The sequence below is a fragment of the Manis pentadactyla genome, chromosome 1, assembly GCF_030020395.1.
Source record: "Manis pentadactyla isolate mManPen7 chromosome 1, mManPen7.hap1, whole genome shotgun sequence".
NCBI lineage: Eukaryota > Metazoa > Chordata > Mammalia > Pholidota > Manidae > Manis > Manis pentadactyla.
This window is the reverse complement of record NC_080019.1, coordinates 99,257,504-99,273,788: the sequence shown is the minus strand read 5'-3', so window position 1 is coordinate 99,273,788 and position 16,285 is coordinate 99,257,504. Positions and strand designations below refer to the sequence as shown.

Genomic DNA, 16,285 nt, shown 5'->3' with positions numbered 1-16,285 from the left:
AAGAATACTTGAGCCAATTTGTATTGAGGGAATAGACTCATTGGTGGAGGACAGAGAAGATGCAAATGAGAGAGGTGCTGTTGCTGGGGGTGTAAACTTTGAAGAGGTGGTTCATTCAAAATGCCCTAACCAAGGGATGGAAGACACATTTTCTCTGAGACAAGAAAGTTGGAAGAGGAAACAAGTGGTAGTAAAGGTAAATGTTTAGAGGTTGCATTTAATGGCATGAGCAGGAAGCAGTGGAGAAATCTTCATGGGACGACCTCGGAATTCTTAGTGAATTTGAAGACAAGATCAGCTGCTCAGATTAAGAAAGGGAAATGGGGTGATTTTGAGTTTTTTGGAATGGAGAAGGTTGGGAGTAGTCACTGTGGGAATCATAACTAAAGTTTAACAGCAAACGAATAAATGGGTTCTGAAGAGCCATGAAAGCCTACTGGAGTTATTCAGCTGGGATTTGTAGGGAACTCAGTCAGGATTATTTCATCACAATGGTAGGTAGGTAGATATGTGAGGTCTAAGGGGAAGGAGGTGAGGTGGTAAGCGGTTAGTACTGAGAAACTCTAGGTTGGGATTTTGGTGTGGCCATTCAGATTGTTGCTTAAGTTTAAGTTTTGGTCATGATGGGCAGGTGGCTGCAGAGGCACTCAGATGTTCATAGTAGTCAGCATGTTGGAGGGTGTTCAGTGTAAGCATGTCAGGTCAATAGGGCCTTTGAAGTCTCCATGATCATCATGCAGAAATCTGATGGAGGGAAATACCTAGCATATTGCTGAAGCTGAAATAGAAGAGGATTTGGAATATTGGTAAAGGCAATAGTGGATGGTAAGGACCTTCACTAGAGGCAACTATGTTGAATGATGAGAGTAGAGCTATATTCTGGAAGAGGAACAGAGGAGCAGACAGTAAGAAAAATTTTCTTCTCTCCCAGTGAGTGAAATGGAGTAAAAATGGAGCGAGTTCCTCTGGAGAGTTCTGTGGAGAAGGTTGTGTCTGGGGGAAGGTGGGTCCAGTCAATGTGAACTTTTGAAGAGAGAATTTTAGGAAAGATTTAAGGCGTAAGATAAACGATTATTTAATAAGGGCTCTATGAAATGGCAGGGGAGACTGGGTGAAAGGACAAGCAGCAGGGAATGGCAAGTGTTAAGTAGTTAATTGAATTAAGAATGAGAGTATTTGAAATGGTGGCTCATGGAAGGAGGGTGGGCCTGGCATGGCAGGTTAGGATGTTGGCGTGAGTTTGGAGGCATTTGTGAAATGAAAGCCAAGGAGGCTGAAGATGACAGCATGTCTGAGTCCAGTGGCCCAGACGCTATGTCCATGTGGTGGAGCTGTTAAGCTGCGCTGGTTCCTGATGGCACTCTGCCAGCATCTGCTGGTCGAGGCGTAAGTGGGTTAGTAAGGCAAAGGCTTCAGTATATTGAATTCCTGATGTTTGGATATTCATATATATATATTTATTTATTAATATATATGTCTATGAATATGTGTATGTGTGTGTGTGTGTGTGTGTGTGTGTATAGGTATGTATATGTGTTATGTGTGTATCCTTGGTCCCTACCCTCACCTAAACTCTTTCCCCAAGAGATAAAAATCAGACTTAGGAGAAAATTCTATTTGCCCAAAAAGCAGCTACCAGTTTGTTCATTGAAATATTTTTATTGAATTTAAATTATTGGAAGTCAATATGGCTATATTCATAGAGCAGGGAAATATTATTCACAATAATAAAAGTGAATTGCAAAATTTTCCTAATAATGGGTTTAGTTTGCTTTGGCATATCCATTCTTATCAGATAGCTTATAACTGCATTGATCATGCTGTATTCAGGTGTATCATTAAGGCAATAATATCACATAATTTTTTTATGAAAAATGATGTGAAATTATCTGTAACTTGTATAACATTGCCAGTTTAAAAATAAAAGTGTGATTCACACAAAAATTGATTATTTCAATCCTATTTTCTTTTCTGCTGTGTTTGCTACATAGCATCTGAGCAGCTACTTAAAGAATATGAACAACAAATGCCTTTTTGAAGGAAAACCACTAGCTTCACTGAGAATAATTAGGCCTAAATTTTCAAAGATGAGTGCAGTTGGTACAGCCACAGACATAGAGGCAACCATTGTTCTCATATTCTCATGTACAAATTGGGCAATTGAGCATGCAGATTGCAAACTGAAAACTAGGCATGAATTGACAGTGTCTGTATAAATGGGCACCATCCTCCCTGCTTGTTTGTGTACTCTGAGAGTTGGTTTTAGTAAGACCAAGGCAAGTATGTGCAATAGGCAAGTCTGCTTTATTTCTTAAAATATGAAAGCCCCCAGGATTTTAGGTGATTATTTGAAATAACTAGCAGTGAATCTTATTTTCTCAAAAATTTTTTTTTTGGGCTACAACTTGGGAAAGATAGGGATCACAAATAATACATTTGGAGGTTAAATCTATGATGCTTAAATGTGGTTCTCTAAATTAGGCAAATGACATAATATTGGCTTCTACAGTTATGTGAGATGAGTAGCACAGTCGAATTCAACTTAGATTAAGTCTTCACAAGTATTAGACAGCATTTCAGAAAAATGAGAGAGAAGGCTTACTGAGCCTTTACAGTTTTAGACAGTAAATATTTATCATTTCCTAAAATCATTTCATGATGATATATAATGATTTTTTTTGTTTAAAAATAATTTATGGCATGTTTTTAAAAAACTGGTTTATATGTATTTCCAAAATTTATTTTCTTTTTATGAATTTTCTCTTAATTTAATTAAAAAGTCTCATATGCTTTAATAATGATCTTCTATTCATTGTACAATATTCTTTAAAAGTGTTTGTTTTGTTCAAGACGCATCAAAATGTTATGGCTTCCTAATATTTTTGTTAATAATTTAAATATTCTTTGAATAAGACAATGTATACCTGACAAATAGTATCTATTTCATTAATACAGCTTTCTTCTGGGAAAGTGAAATTAAAATTACTGAAGGAGCAGCTCGAAGGTAAATAGTTTACCAATGTATTGTTAGATGCTAAAGATATAATTTATTTTCTCTTACACATGAATTACATAGAAAATTAAAGTGCTAGAATTGTTCATGCTGTATAAAAATTAGAAGTCTCCAAATGATGAGTCTTTATCTTTGATATTCAAAATATATTTTATTTATGTTTTTTATGGGGAAGGCTTATTTTAAGTGAAAAGTGTCAACTTAGAATATGATTATAGTAATAACACTTTTAAAAAGTGTGGACTTTCATAACGCTGTTCCTTAAACTTTATTAATAAAACTTTTAACCAGAACATAACTTAGTATTATTTTAAATTAAGAATTTAAAATGGAAACTTCACTCTGGGAAATCAAAGGAATATTAAAAATTGCTTTGTATTTAAATAAATTAATTGGCAGAATCCAAAAATCAAAACTCATTTTTGAATTCACACTAATTCCAAAAGAAATTTGTTTTTTATAGAGGATAAATGCATGCAATTTGATGACTAAGATAATTTAGTAGAACAAACTCTAGAAATATATATAACATTTATTATAAAAGTTGTTCTGCTTGGGCTTTGGTTTGATCCATAGAATGGCATAAGAATTCTATCAAGAGCATAGTTTCTAACATAATATTACATGTCTATTTCATGTCAGCTTAAAGCAGAAAGTATATGGGTGGATGTGTATGGCCCTGTGGTCACAGGGACAGGAAGGGGACTGTGGGCTCCCCAGTCTACTGAATAGTTCTGACTTGGCTACATGACATTCTTATTGGTCAATTAATATTCAAATACTGTTTGAGAATTTAGCAATATGCAACTTTTATTACTTTATCAATAAGAAAACTGAATATTGTATTTTAATATGATTGATCTGACATTTTGTTTTCTTCCAGAGCCAGTGAAACAATCACTCAATTTTAAAATGGCAAATTGTTCTGAGCATGGAAAACCCAAGATAAAAGGGAAGGTTTGTGGGCAGTGTGAGAACAAAGCTGCTCTGCTAGTACGTACTGAGTAGTATTCCATTGTACAGATACACCAAAATGTGCTTATTCATTGACATGTTGAATGCAATTTTTGTTGCTTCAGTAATTTTTACTATTACATTTAAGTCTGGACATTTATGTGCAAGTCTTTTTCTTTTCCATGTTTTTTTTCCCCTTAGATTACAGTCATTGTTTTGAAATTTAAAAAAAAGTAGAAAAACATGCTTTCTGACAGCACTCTAGCTTTTTCTTTCAGTGCTAATTTCATGAACTTTAAAACAATTCATGGTGAAATATGCTATAATTTAAAAGTTACCATCTTAGCCATTTTAAGAGTATTGTTCAGAGGCATTAGGTACATCCACATTGTGCTGTCATCACTGCCATCCATCCACAGATCTCTCTTCACCCTGCAGAACTGAAACTCTGTGCTCATTAAACAATAACTCCCTGTTCCCCCATCCCCTTAGCCCCTGGCAACCATCCATCCATTTTCTGTGTCTACGAATTTGGCTATTCTAGGTGCCACATATATGTGGAACTGTACAGTATTTGTCCTTTAGTCACTCAGTTATTTCACTCAGTAATGTCTTCAGAGTTCATCCATGTTGTAGCGTATGTCAGAATTTATTTCCTTTTTAAGACTGAATACTATACTGTTGTGTGTATTTTCCATGTTTTGTTTATCTAATCATTTATTGATGGACTCTTGTTTGTTTCCACCTTTGGCTATTGAATAATGCTGCTATGAACATTGGATGTACAAATATCTGCCCAAGTTCCTACTTTCAGTTCTTTTCAGTATATACCCAGTAGTGGAATTACTGAATTCTCATTCTTTCTTAAACAGTCTCCATTCAGTATGGGGTCTCCACTACTGTCCAGCCACTTCTCCTATCAATGTTACCAGTGACTTCCCCATTCTTAAATACAGTGATCAAGTCTTAGTTCTTATCTTAATCTATCAGTATTATCTGATACAGCACTCGTTTCCTCTTCTATGACTCTTCTCTTGGCTCTCTCTGGGGTGCGATTCTCTCTTGGTTTCATTTTGCTTGCCTCGCTGTCTTTTCTCCATCTCCTTTGTTGCTTTTTTGTATTCTGACCCCTTAATGTTGGAGTGCCACAAGGCTCAATCCTTAGACCTCTTCTCTATATTCTCTATTTATTCTTTAGGTAATTTAATCTATTCTCTTGGCTTTAAAGACCATTTCTACATTGATTGCTCCCAAATTTATATCTCTAACTTACACCTCTCTCCTGAATTCTCAACTCAAACTGCCTAGTCAACACCTCTTCTCGGATGTCTAACAGGAGTCACAACTTGTTCGGAATTGAACCCCTAATATCTCTCCAACAGATTTTCTCCCTCTGCAGACTCTTCCTATAAGTGAAAGTCAACTCGAATGTTTCCTACACTGACAGCCCTTTATAAAACTATAGCAGCTGAGTTGCATTCTCAAGTTTTGTGAAGCTGCTTCATCCACTTACAAAGAAAGCATTTATAACCCTTTATTATATACACTTTTTGTTTATTTTCTACCCACCTACAGTGTTAACTTCATGGGAGTAGGGATTTAGTTTTGTTCGTTGGTCTGTGGCCACCACCTAAAATTATGCCTGCAATTTAGCAGGTACTGGTACTCAGTGTTTGTTGAATGAATCTTTCTTTAAAATTTTCTGTAACATAGACTTTAGATATTATATTCCTTTCAGTTAGTATTGAAAGTACTCCAATATCTTTCGCAATTTAAAATATCATATACACTTAGGAAGCAGGTCCCCCTCCCCCATTTAATGGTTATAACTAATATTTGTAGATTATTGCAACTAATATTATGGTTCCAGAAAATTTAGCCATAATAACTTCCGATTTAAGACTATGTTGCTAGCATTATCTTATGGCAGTTTTAGCCATGCTTAAAGAATTGGAATGCTGTTAAGTCTAATAAAGACCTAATGTAAAGCCCTGGGTCTTAGTATAATGCTCTTACTATTACATTATACTGTTTTCTTATCTTGCTTGATATAGTGGTGGACAGTAATTTAAAAAACTATAACAGGTTGTACCAATTTATAAATGTTTAAAAATGCAAACAAATGATAATATTCCTGAAGTTGGGAGTATGAAAATTAAAAGGGACTTATTGGCTGAGTTGAATTGTTGGGCTCCACTGTCATGGTCTGAGGAAACGTTTATGTAGGAGCTATGAGTCAGTATTTCTTGTGAATTCTATCTGTGTTAAGCACTGTTTAAAGCCATGGGATTTGAGCAATATAGTATATGTAGATTGACTTGATCTGGAAGTAAAGGATCTGTTTTTCCAAAGAGAAGTAAAAATGAGAAAAGGACACCCCATACAGGGTAAATAGCAGGCGCCTTGGCTGGGAAGCAGATGAGAGTGAGGACACGTGCAATGATCAAGCTGACATGCCGCAGACTGTTGTGATCGGAAGCCAGGATTTAGGCCATGCACATTCTTAAAGAATTTTGCAAAAATTTTGAGAAAGGCTGTTCTTTGATTTGAAATGAAAAGTACCCTATGATACTTGTCAAAGTTCAACATAAGTTATTTAAGAACTCAAGCTATGCAGACCTAATGAAGTAGATGGTGGTAATCTTTAACTCTGAGGTGGTCTTCTGTTCTTAGTTTCCATCATTCTAGATGGTAATGCTTATTAGATTATTAGAGTAAACCTTCCTGTATCTGGTGATAGGGTCTTCATCAAGGAAAATTATACATGGGAACTAGGGGTTAAGAGTTTGTGTTCTGGGGGTTTGCATCTCAACTTTATCTTTTATTAGCTATGTGACCTTCTGCAAGTGACTTAATTCCTCTATATTTCTGTTTTCTCATTTGTAAAATGGGATAATATGGATAACAGTAGACCATACCTCAAAGTTATTGAGAATAGTGATTATTGCATATCAATTTGTTAACATTGTGCCTGGAATATTGGTAGGAGACAATAAATTGTATGTGTTTTTTGTGGGCACATTTTCTTATGTCTTGATGCATTCACATACATTGATGGTAAAAAAAACCCCTCAACTTCCAAATTCATTATTCTTTTTAAAGAAATTCCAGTAGCTTTAGGTTGTTTATACATGGAAAATTGAAATAGAAAGTTAAAAATTATATATTAATTTGGAAAATGGGAATAATTTAATTAAACTCAAATGGATCTTGAAGGCTTAATCTAGCCTTGATCAAATTAAAAATATTTGCTAAAACTGCACTTAGGTATTCCATCATTGAAGAAGCATCTGTGGTTCATTGGAGTCCTTATCTGTATTTTTAGAATGTTCCTGCCAGTTATACAGACTGCCTAAAAAGATTTTCCATTTGGCAGTCATTTTAACCCAATTTAAATCCACATATGCTTGTATAACAAACTATATAAGCTTACTCTGCAACTCCAGCTTTGATCTTCTAGTCTTCAACATGCATTTGGCTACTTTCATTAAAAGTCTGTTGTTAGCAAATGCTGGCTTAGAGGTATATGCTGATACTGATTTTCAGTCCTCTATATTACATTGTAAAAACAATGCCAAATCATTACATGAGAAATTCATTGAAACATTAGCAGACGTGTTAAATAAAAATTACGCAGAGTACATTTGAAATCTACATTAATACAATCATACTAGCATATATTTATGTGAAATTATAGCTTTTTGTATGATTTTTGAACTTAAAAATTATTGATTTAGATAATGTTTTTATCATCAGTTCTCTAAGAGAATGCAGCTCTTGAAACAAGAATTGAAAGGGCAGGACCAGTTTCTGTACTAGGGTTACTGTTTATTTTTCTTCCGCTTAAATAAAAATATGGTTATGTATAGCTAATCACAGTTGAAAAAGATATATTTGGATTTTGATAAATTCCAGACTGTGCAATCACTTGACATACTGGATTTTATTTTATTAGAGATTTTATCAAGGTTTTTCAAAAGATGTTTAGTACTGCAGTTAATGGTCAGCGACTAATTATTAGTAATATGGGTCATGGGAAAGAATTTGAGCTTTGAGCCAGACTAGGGGGCTGAAATTCTAGCTCAATTAACTGTACCACTGGGCAGATTCTCAATTATTATGTTCCTTTGTTACCTTATTTTCACAATAGAGGAATAATAATCATGGTAACTTTATAAGGTTGTTCTGAGGATTAAGTGAGATGAAATATATGGAGCCCTAGAACAGTAAGTGCTCACTAATGTTGTGGATATTATTATTTGATTGTAGCCTTCCTTTTTATTTTCATTTTAGTTACATAAATTTATGTAAAATTTCTTATTCTTTTAACCTTTTTAGTGTTGTCCTAATCATTTTATATTTTGTAAACCTGGCTATATTGTATATAACCATGTCCTTGTATGAGGACTTGTAATACAATTTTTAAAAATTAATGGACTCCTACTGTGTTTTTACTAAACGTTTAGCCTACTTTTCCATGTCCTGTACATCCTAGTGCCATGTTATTATTCACTATGTGGTCTGCCCTCTAGCAGCTACATGGGCATCACCCGGGAGCTTGCTAGAACGCAGGATCTCAGAGCGATTCCAGACGTCCTGAATCAGTCTGCACTGTTGCAAAAGCCCAGGTGCTTCCCATGCATGGTACAGTTTGAGAAACATCACTGTGTCGCACATTACAGCCTGCCACTGACCAGTACGAGGTAGAGGAGCTTGGTCAACCTTTCCCAGTCTGCCCCAGCTATTTTATGCTTATCATTCCCTGACACGAAGTAAGAGGAAGGAGGGGAAGACTGGCAGTGACCACCCTAAGGAGAGAGGAAATGAAAGAGTGTCCACAGGGAATGTGAGCTCCTTGACAGAGATTTTCTGACACCATCTCTCCAAGCCTTCATGCTTTCTTATTTGTGCTGCTGGTAATTTTCAACCTAGGTAGGCCAAACTCAAGAACATGAGGGATCTTAGCCATTTGCACCTTTTGAGTATATTGTAAACAGTATTGAAGTGGCTGTACAACTTCATAGTAGTAATTTACTTGCAGTAAAAAGTCCATTTTCTTTTCTCTTTACTGTTAGTCTTGCTCAGCACCATCATAGGTACAGATATATCACATTATTCAATTTATCTATAAATTAAAAAGTTATACTTACAACTGTAGAGAATTTGAAAGATAAATACAAACTTGTCCATAATCATTTCAACTCTCATAAACTTGCTGACATATTGATACAGTTCCATCCAGTTTTTTTTTCCTTATACTTTCTTTCCTTTAAGCTGCCTTTTAAGAATACTTTTAAAGTCAAATTTTGAGAATCACCAGTGAAGTAGTGTCATTCAAAAGCGTATAGGGATTTTTGGAAACAAATAGTATACACATCTTTTGAAACTAATTGTGCCACGTAGATCCATACGGAAAGGTTGAAAGAACTCATAAAAATGAAGTAGCTTCGAGCCAGAGGTGAGGGTGTTTAGTTCTGACCTGGTCGAGCAGTTTGACCTGAGGTTGCTCGTTTTTTTAAATTCATATCTGCATCTAACACATATATCTAAAGCCTATTGTAGCCATTTTTACTTATTTTGATATGAGGATAATTAGAGTATTCAGGTAAGTTTTTCTCAGTTACATCTTAACTGGTTGTACCAGTTTCTTTGGGCATCTCGATTCTGATGATTCAATCTATGTATGTAATTGGAGAAATAAAGATGAGAGCAATAACTTCTTTATGTAAATGTTTTCTCAAAGTCGTATTATTATAAGACTGTATAATTTTTAATATCTTTGAAGGTATGCCTTGAATGTGGAGAAGATTACTGTTCAGGATGCTTTGCCAAAATTCACCAGAAGGGGGCACTAAAGCTCCATAGAACAACTCTTCTGCAGGTAGGACTTTAAAATGGTTTACTTGTAGTGTGTGTATGAAATGTTTCAACACAAATACATTTAAAACGTTAAATTATCTAGAACTTAGGGTGATTTATATTAATTTCTAAAATCCTATTACGTACAGTCTTTACATATATCTTAAAATTATTTTACTGAATGCTTTTTCTGGATTCTATTTTGCTATTTAAACTGTGTTTTAATGTAATTCCTAAAACACTTAGCTTGATTAGAGTTGTTAGATTATGCATTTTGTCTGTGAACTTGACATTTAAAAACTAGACAATAGTTTTATTGTGGTTTCAAATGAACACATGGTTTAAGTATTATTTCTGTTTGGAAATAGAAATCTTGTGTTTTCTTTTCATGTTTATTTAAAAAAATTAGTCTTTTATTTGTCCTTACCCATTATCCTTTAAATAAGCTTATCTCTCCGGTTTCAACTTTTCCTCCTATATACCCAAAACATATTTATCTTCATATAGTCATTGTTTTTTAAAGCGACCAAACTCAAACTCTGTCAGGTGGTTTAAAATTCTAATACTTCTTCAATAAGTATGGTTAAATAAAGATATGACATTATCCCAGGTACATTTCATGATGCATTGATTTGTTGTGGATTTCATTCATTGTACATAAGTCATTCAACAAATATTTATTGAATACTTTTTAGGAAGCAGTGTCTGTACTAGTCAGTGGCCTTAAACAGATGAATAATACTAGGATCTTGTTCTTAAGGACCTGGAGATGAAAGTGAAAACCAAGAACCTTGTGTAACAGGTTAACCTTTTAATATCTTGTAGGCACAGGGAAGGAGATGATCAGATCCATATTCAGAAACATTTCCATCTTTACTTGTTGCTTCAATATAAATATCTTTTAATATTTAACTCTCAAGGATGTTGACAACCCAAGTCATGATAACCACAAAACATAAAATAGGCCTCCCTCCTATCAGTTATTTACCTAAGTGGGATGCTTCTGAGTAGCTACTCAACGTTTACAGAGAGCCTGCTGGCTGAAATGCTGGAGGGGGAAAAAAACCCAGCCCACCACCTGCTATTCCCCTGCTTCAGGAAGGATTGCACAACTTAGACACATAAGAAGTGAAAATTACCATGTATAAAATTGAGTGTAATTGTTAACATAAAAATAATAATTACCCCACTATTGAGTTCATATTAGGAATTTTCCATTCAGTGACTTATTTGGCATATATTCTGCCTTAGTGAATTTACATGCTGTGCTAACTGGTGTGAGAGCTACAAAGGAAAATGAGGCATGGCTCCTTCCTTTAACTTTAGTATTCGATATTAAATATTTATCCTGATTATCTTTTCTCCTTCACTCTCTTCTCTTCTTTCTTACTCCCCTCTTTTCTTTTTCTTGCTCTCTCACATATACACACACAAAATTTCAAAAGAAGTCAAATTTTGTTGTGCTGTGGCTAATTGTTATCCAGAGGCAGGTATGATTATGAGTCAAACCATGTTTATTAAAAGCATCATGGCATAGTATATCCTTTCTAAACATTTAGTGTTTTCCTATTCTGTATTTTATTTTATTAAGGTATCATTGATATACAGTCTTAGGAAGGTTTCCAATGAGCAACACTGTGGTTTCAACATTGACCCATATTATAAAGTCCTCCCACCCCACCCCGCTGCAGTCACTGTCCATCAGCATAGCAAGATGCCGTAGTCATTACTTGTCTTCTCCATGCGGTACTGCCTTCCTTGTGACCTACATATATTATGTGTGCTAAATTATAGTGCCCCTTAATCTCCTTCTCCCTCCCACCCACCCTCCCGAACCCCTCCCCTTTGGTAACCACTAGTCCTTTCTTGGTGTTTGTGAGTCTGCTGCTGTTTTGTTCCTTCAGTTTTGCTTCATTGTTATACTCCACAAATGAGTGAAATCATTTGGTACTTGCCTTTCTCCACCTGGCTTATTTCACTGAGCATGATACCATCCAGCTCCATCCTTGTTATTGCAAATGGTAAGGTTTGTTTTCTTCTTATGGCTGAATAATATTCCATTGTGTATATGTAGCACATCTTTTTTATCCATTCATCTACTGATGGACACTTAGGTTGCTTCCATATCTTGGCTATTATAAATAGTGCTGCGATAAATATAGGGTTGCATATGTCTTTTTGAATCAGGGGTGTTGTTTTCTTCTGGTAAATTCCTAGGAGTAGAATGCCTGGGTCAAATGGTATTTCTATTTTTACTTTCTTGAGGAACATCCATATTGCTTTCCACAATGGTTGAACTACTTTACATTCCCACCAGCAGCGTAGGAGGGTTCCCCTTTCTCTGCATCCTCGCCAACATTTATTGTTATTAGTCTTTTTGATACTGGCCACCCTAACTAGTGTGAAGTGATATGTCATTGTGGTTTTTATTTGCATTTCCCTGATAATTAGTGCTGTGGAGCATCTTTTCATGTGCCTGTTGGCCATCTGAATTTATTCTTTGGAGAACTGGCTGTTCAGCTCCTCTGCCCATTTTTTAATCGGGTTATTTGCTTTTTGGTTGTTGAGGTATGTGAGCTCTTTATATATTTTGGATTTTAACCCCTTATCAGATGTGTCATTTATGAATATATTCTCCCATACTGTAGGATGACTTTTTGTTTTACTGATGGTGTCCTTTGCTGTACAGAAGCTTTTCAGCTTAATATAGTCCCATTTGTTCATTTTTGCTTTTGTTTCTCTCACCCGAGGAGATGTGTTCAGGAAAAAGTTGCTCATGTTTATATTCAAGAGAGTTTTGCCTATGTTTTCTTCTAAGAGTTTTATGGTTTCATGACTTAAATGCAGGTCTTTGATCCATTTCAAGTTTACTTTTGTATATGGGGTTAGACAATAATCTAGTTTCATTCTTTTACATGTAGCTGTCCAGTTTTGCCAACACCAGCTGTTGAAGAGGCTGTCATTTCCCCATTGTATATCCATGGCTCCTTTATTGTATATTAATTGGCCAAATGTGCTTGGGTTTATACTGGGCTCTATTTCATTGGTCTGTGGGTCTGTTCTTGTGCCAGTTCCAAATTGTATTGATTAATGTGGCTTTGTAGTAGAGCTTGAAGTTGGGGAGCATAATCACCCCAGCTTTATTCTTCCTTCTCAGGATTGCTTTGGCTTTTCAGGGTCTTTTGTGCTTCCATGTGAATTTTAGAACTATTTGTTCCAGTTTGTTGAAGATGCTGTTGGTATTCTGATAGCGATTGCATTGAATCTGTAGATTGCTTAAGGCAGGATGGCCATTTTGACAATATTAGTTCTTCCTTTTAATGTGCAAGGCATATATTTCTATGTATTGGTGTCTTCCTTTTTTCTCTAATGAGTTTCTTGTAGTTTTAAGGGTACAGGTCTTTTACCTCTTTGGTTAGGTTTATTCCTAGGTATTTTATTCTTTTTGATGCAGTTGTGATGGAATTGTTTTCCTGATTTCTCTTTCTGCTAGTTCATCGTTAGTGTATAGGAATGCAGCAGATTTCTGTTTATTAATTTTGTATCCTGCAACTTTGCTTAATTCAATTATTAGTTCTTGTAGTTTTAGAGTAGATTCTTTAGGATTTTTTATGGACAATATCATGTCATCTGCAAATAGTGAGAGTTTACCATCTTCCTTACCAATCTGGATGCCTTTTATTTCTTTCTGTTGTCTGATTGCCGTGGCTAGGACCTCCAGTACTATATTCAATAAAAGTGGGGAGAGTGGACATCCTTGTCTTGTTCCTGATCTTAGAGGAAAAGCTTTCAGCTTTTTGCTGTTAGTGTGATGTTGGCTGTGGATTTTTCATATATCGCCTTTATTATGTTGAGGTACTTACCCTCTATACACATTTTGTTGAGAGTTTTTATCATGAATGGATGTTGAATGTTGTCAAATGCATTTTCAGTATCTATGATCTATGGAGATGATCATGTGGTTTTTGTCCTTCTTTTTGTTGATGTGGTATGTGATGTTGATGGATTTTCACAAATTGTACCAGCCTCGCAATCTTGGAATAAATCCCACTTGATCATGATGGATGATCTTTTTGATTTATTTTTGAATTTGATTTGCTAATATTTTGTTGAGTATTTTTGCATCTATGTTCATCAGGGATATTGATCTGTAATTTTCTTTTTTTGTCAGGTCTTTGCCTGGTTTTGCTATTGGGGTGATGCTGGCCTCATAGAATGAGTTTGGAAGTACTCCCTCCTCTTCTACTTTTTAGAAAACTTTAAGGGGGATGGGTAGTAGGTCTTCTCTAAATGTTTCATAAAGCCATATGGTCCAGGGGTTTTGTTCTTAGGTAGTTTTTTGATTACCAATTCAATTTCATTGCTGGTAATTGGCCTGTTCATATTTTCTGTTTCTTCCTGGGTCAGTTTGTATGGTTGTATTTTTCTAGAAAGTTGTCCATTCCTTCTAGGTTATCCAGTTTGTTAGCATATAATCTTTCATAGTATTCTCTAATAATTCTTTGTATGTCTGTCGTATCTGCAGTGATTTCTCCGTTCTCATTTCTGATTCTGTTTATGTGTGTAGACTCTCTTTTTTTCTTGATAATTCTGGCTAGAGGTTTATCTATTTTGTTTATTTTCTTGAAGAACCTGGTTCCATTGATTCTTTCTATTGTTTTATTCTTTTCAATTTTATTTACTTCTGCTCTCATCTTTATTATGTCCCTCCTTCTACTGACTATAGGTCTCATTTTTTCTTCTTTTTTGAGTTTCATTAATTGTGAGTTTAGATTGTTCATTTAGGATTGTTATTCTTTCTTGAAGTAAGCCTATGTTGCTATAAACTTTCCTTTTAGAATTGCCTTCACTGTGTCCCACAGATTTTGGGTTATTGAGTTGTTGCTTTCATTTGTCTTCTTTTATTGCTTGATTTCTGTTTTTATTTGGTCATTGATCCATTGATTATTTAGGAGTTTGTTGGTAAGCCTCCATGTGTTTGTGAGCCTTTTTGTTTTCTTTGCATAATTTATTTCTAGTTTCATACCCTTTTGGTCTGGGCTGGTTGGTACAATTTCAATCCTTCTGAATTTACTGAGTCTCTTTTTTGGCCTAGTATGTGATCCATTCTGGAAAATGTTCCATGTGCACTTGAGAGGAATGTGTATCCTGCTGCTTTTGGGTGGAATGTTCCGTAGATGTCTGTTAGGTCCATCTGTTCTAATGTGTTGTTCAGTGCCTCTGTGTCCTTACTTATTTTCTGTCTGGTGGATCTGTCCTTTGGAGTGAATGGTGTGTTGAAGTCTCCTAAAATGAATGCATTGCATTCTATTTCCCCTTTTAATTCTGTTAGTATTGGTTTCACATGTTGGTGCTCCTGTGTCAGGTGCATAGATATTTATAATGGTTATATCCTCTTGTTGGACTGACCCCTTTATCATTATGTAATGTCTATTTCCTATTCAATATTAATGTCATTAAGATAAATGTATTTTATATTTTAAAGAGGAAGATAAGTGATCTTGGTAGATTCTTATAACATTCTAAATGTAGAATTGAGGAAATTATATTTGAGGTAATAAATATTTACTGAATATACACTTTACATCATACACTGTTGTTTTATACCACCAGCATCACATTTTCTAATTTTGGTTGTAAGAGAGGAAAGGTTGGTATACCAGAAATAGTAGAATGGTACTTAGGTTCATAGTAAATCTCAAATTATAGAAGATACATTTATCTCTAAAAATTAGCATAAATAAATTTCATTATATGTGTATAAACTAAAGAACATAGCAAGTAATAGTGAATCCTGGAGAGGTTTCTTCAAATATAGAGGTTCTTTTATGTATATTTTTTAAAGGTAAATAATAATAAAGACATGTTTATCTTCCACATTCATGTTATGTCTGCATTGCCCTCTTGTTTGTGGACTGAAGTTGCAACTTCTTGTTATCTTGAGGATAGTTCTGGGAAGTTTATTGCCTACTAGGAGAGTCAGATTGTGAGATCGACCCTTAGAAAGGAGCATGCAGAGATCACATATGCTGGAGCTAAACATACATTGCTGTTACTCTCTTTATAGTGTATCATTTCACTTACCCAGATTGCTGAGTAATGAAATACTTGGAGGGAGATAATTTTTTTTTCAGATCATTCCAGTAAATTTGACCATTTATCCATTCAAGAAAAATGTAAATTAAAATGTTATTTTTATTTTAAAGGAAACTGTTTTAAAATGTATAGCTTATTCCCTCCCATCTTAGTTAAGAGTCCAATGAACACAGTATTCTTTGCTGGTGTCTTCTGCTCATTATTTTGACCACTGGCTATTGTAACAGTTACTAAGAGGCCTGACTTAGCTGATCTAGTATGGTTAGCTATGCATTCCTCCTAAAAGACTTGCTCTTTTTGTTAGCACCTCACTTTGCTTCTGGATCATGGCCTTGCCCACTCTCTATCTTCACTTCTTGATTT

The 16,285-nt window shown here is 34.9% G+C and overlaps 1 protein-coding gene across 3 annotated transcripts in view; it reads left to right on the top strand.

Moving 5' to 3' along the window:
- ZBBX (zinc finger B-box domain containing) overlaps positions 1-16,285 on the top strand; it is a 118,043-nt gene that overhangs the window by 16,090 nt on the left and 85,668 nt on the right. For all 3 annotated transcript variants that reach the window (XM_036898377.2, XM_036898378.2, XM_057499799.1), the window contains 3 exons: positions 2,956-3,004; positions 3,897-4,006; positions 9,753-9,848. In XM_036898377.2, the coding sequence (XP_036754272.2) occupies positions 2,956-3,004; positions 3,897-4,006; positions 9,753-9,848 (255 nt within the window). The remainder of the gene's footprint in view (positions 1-2,955; positions 3,005-3,896; positions 4,007-9,752; positions 9,849-16,285) is intronic.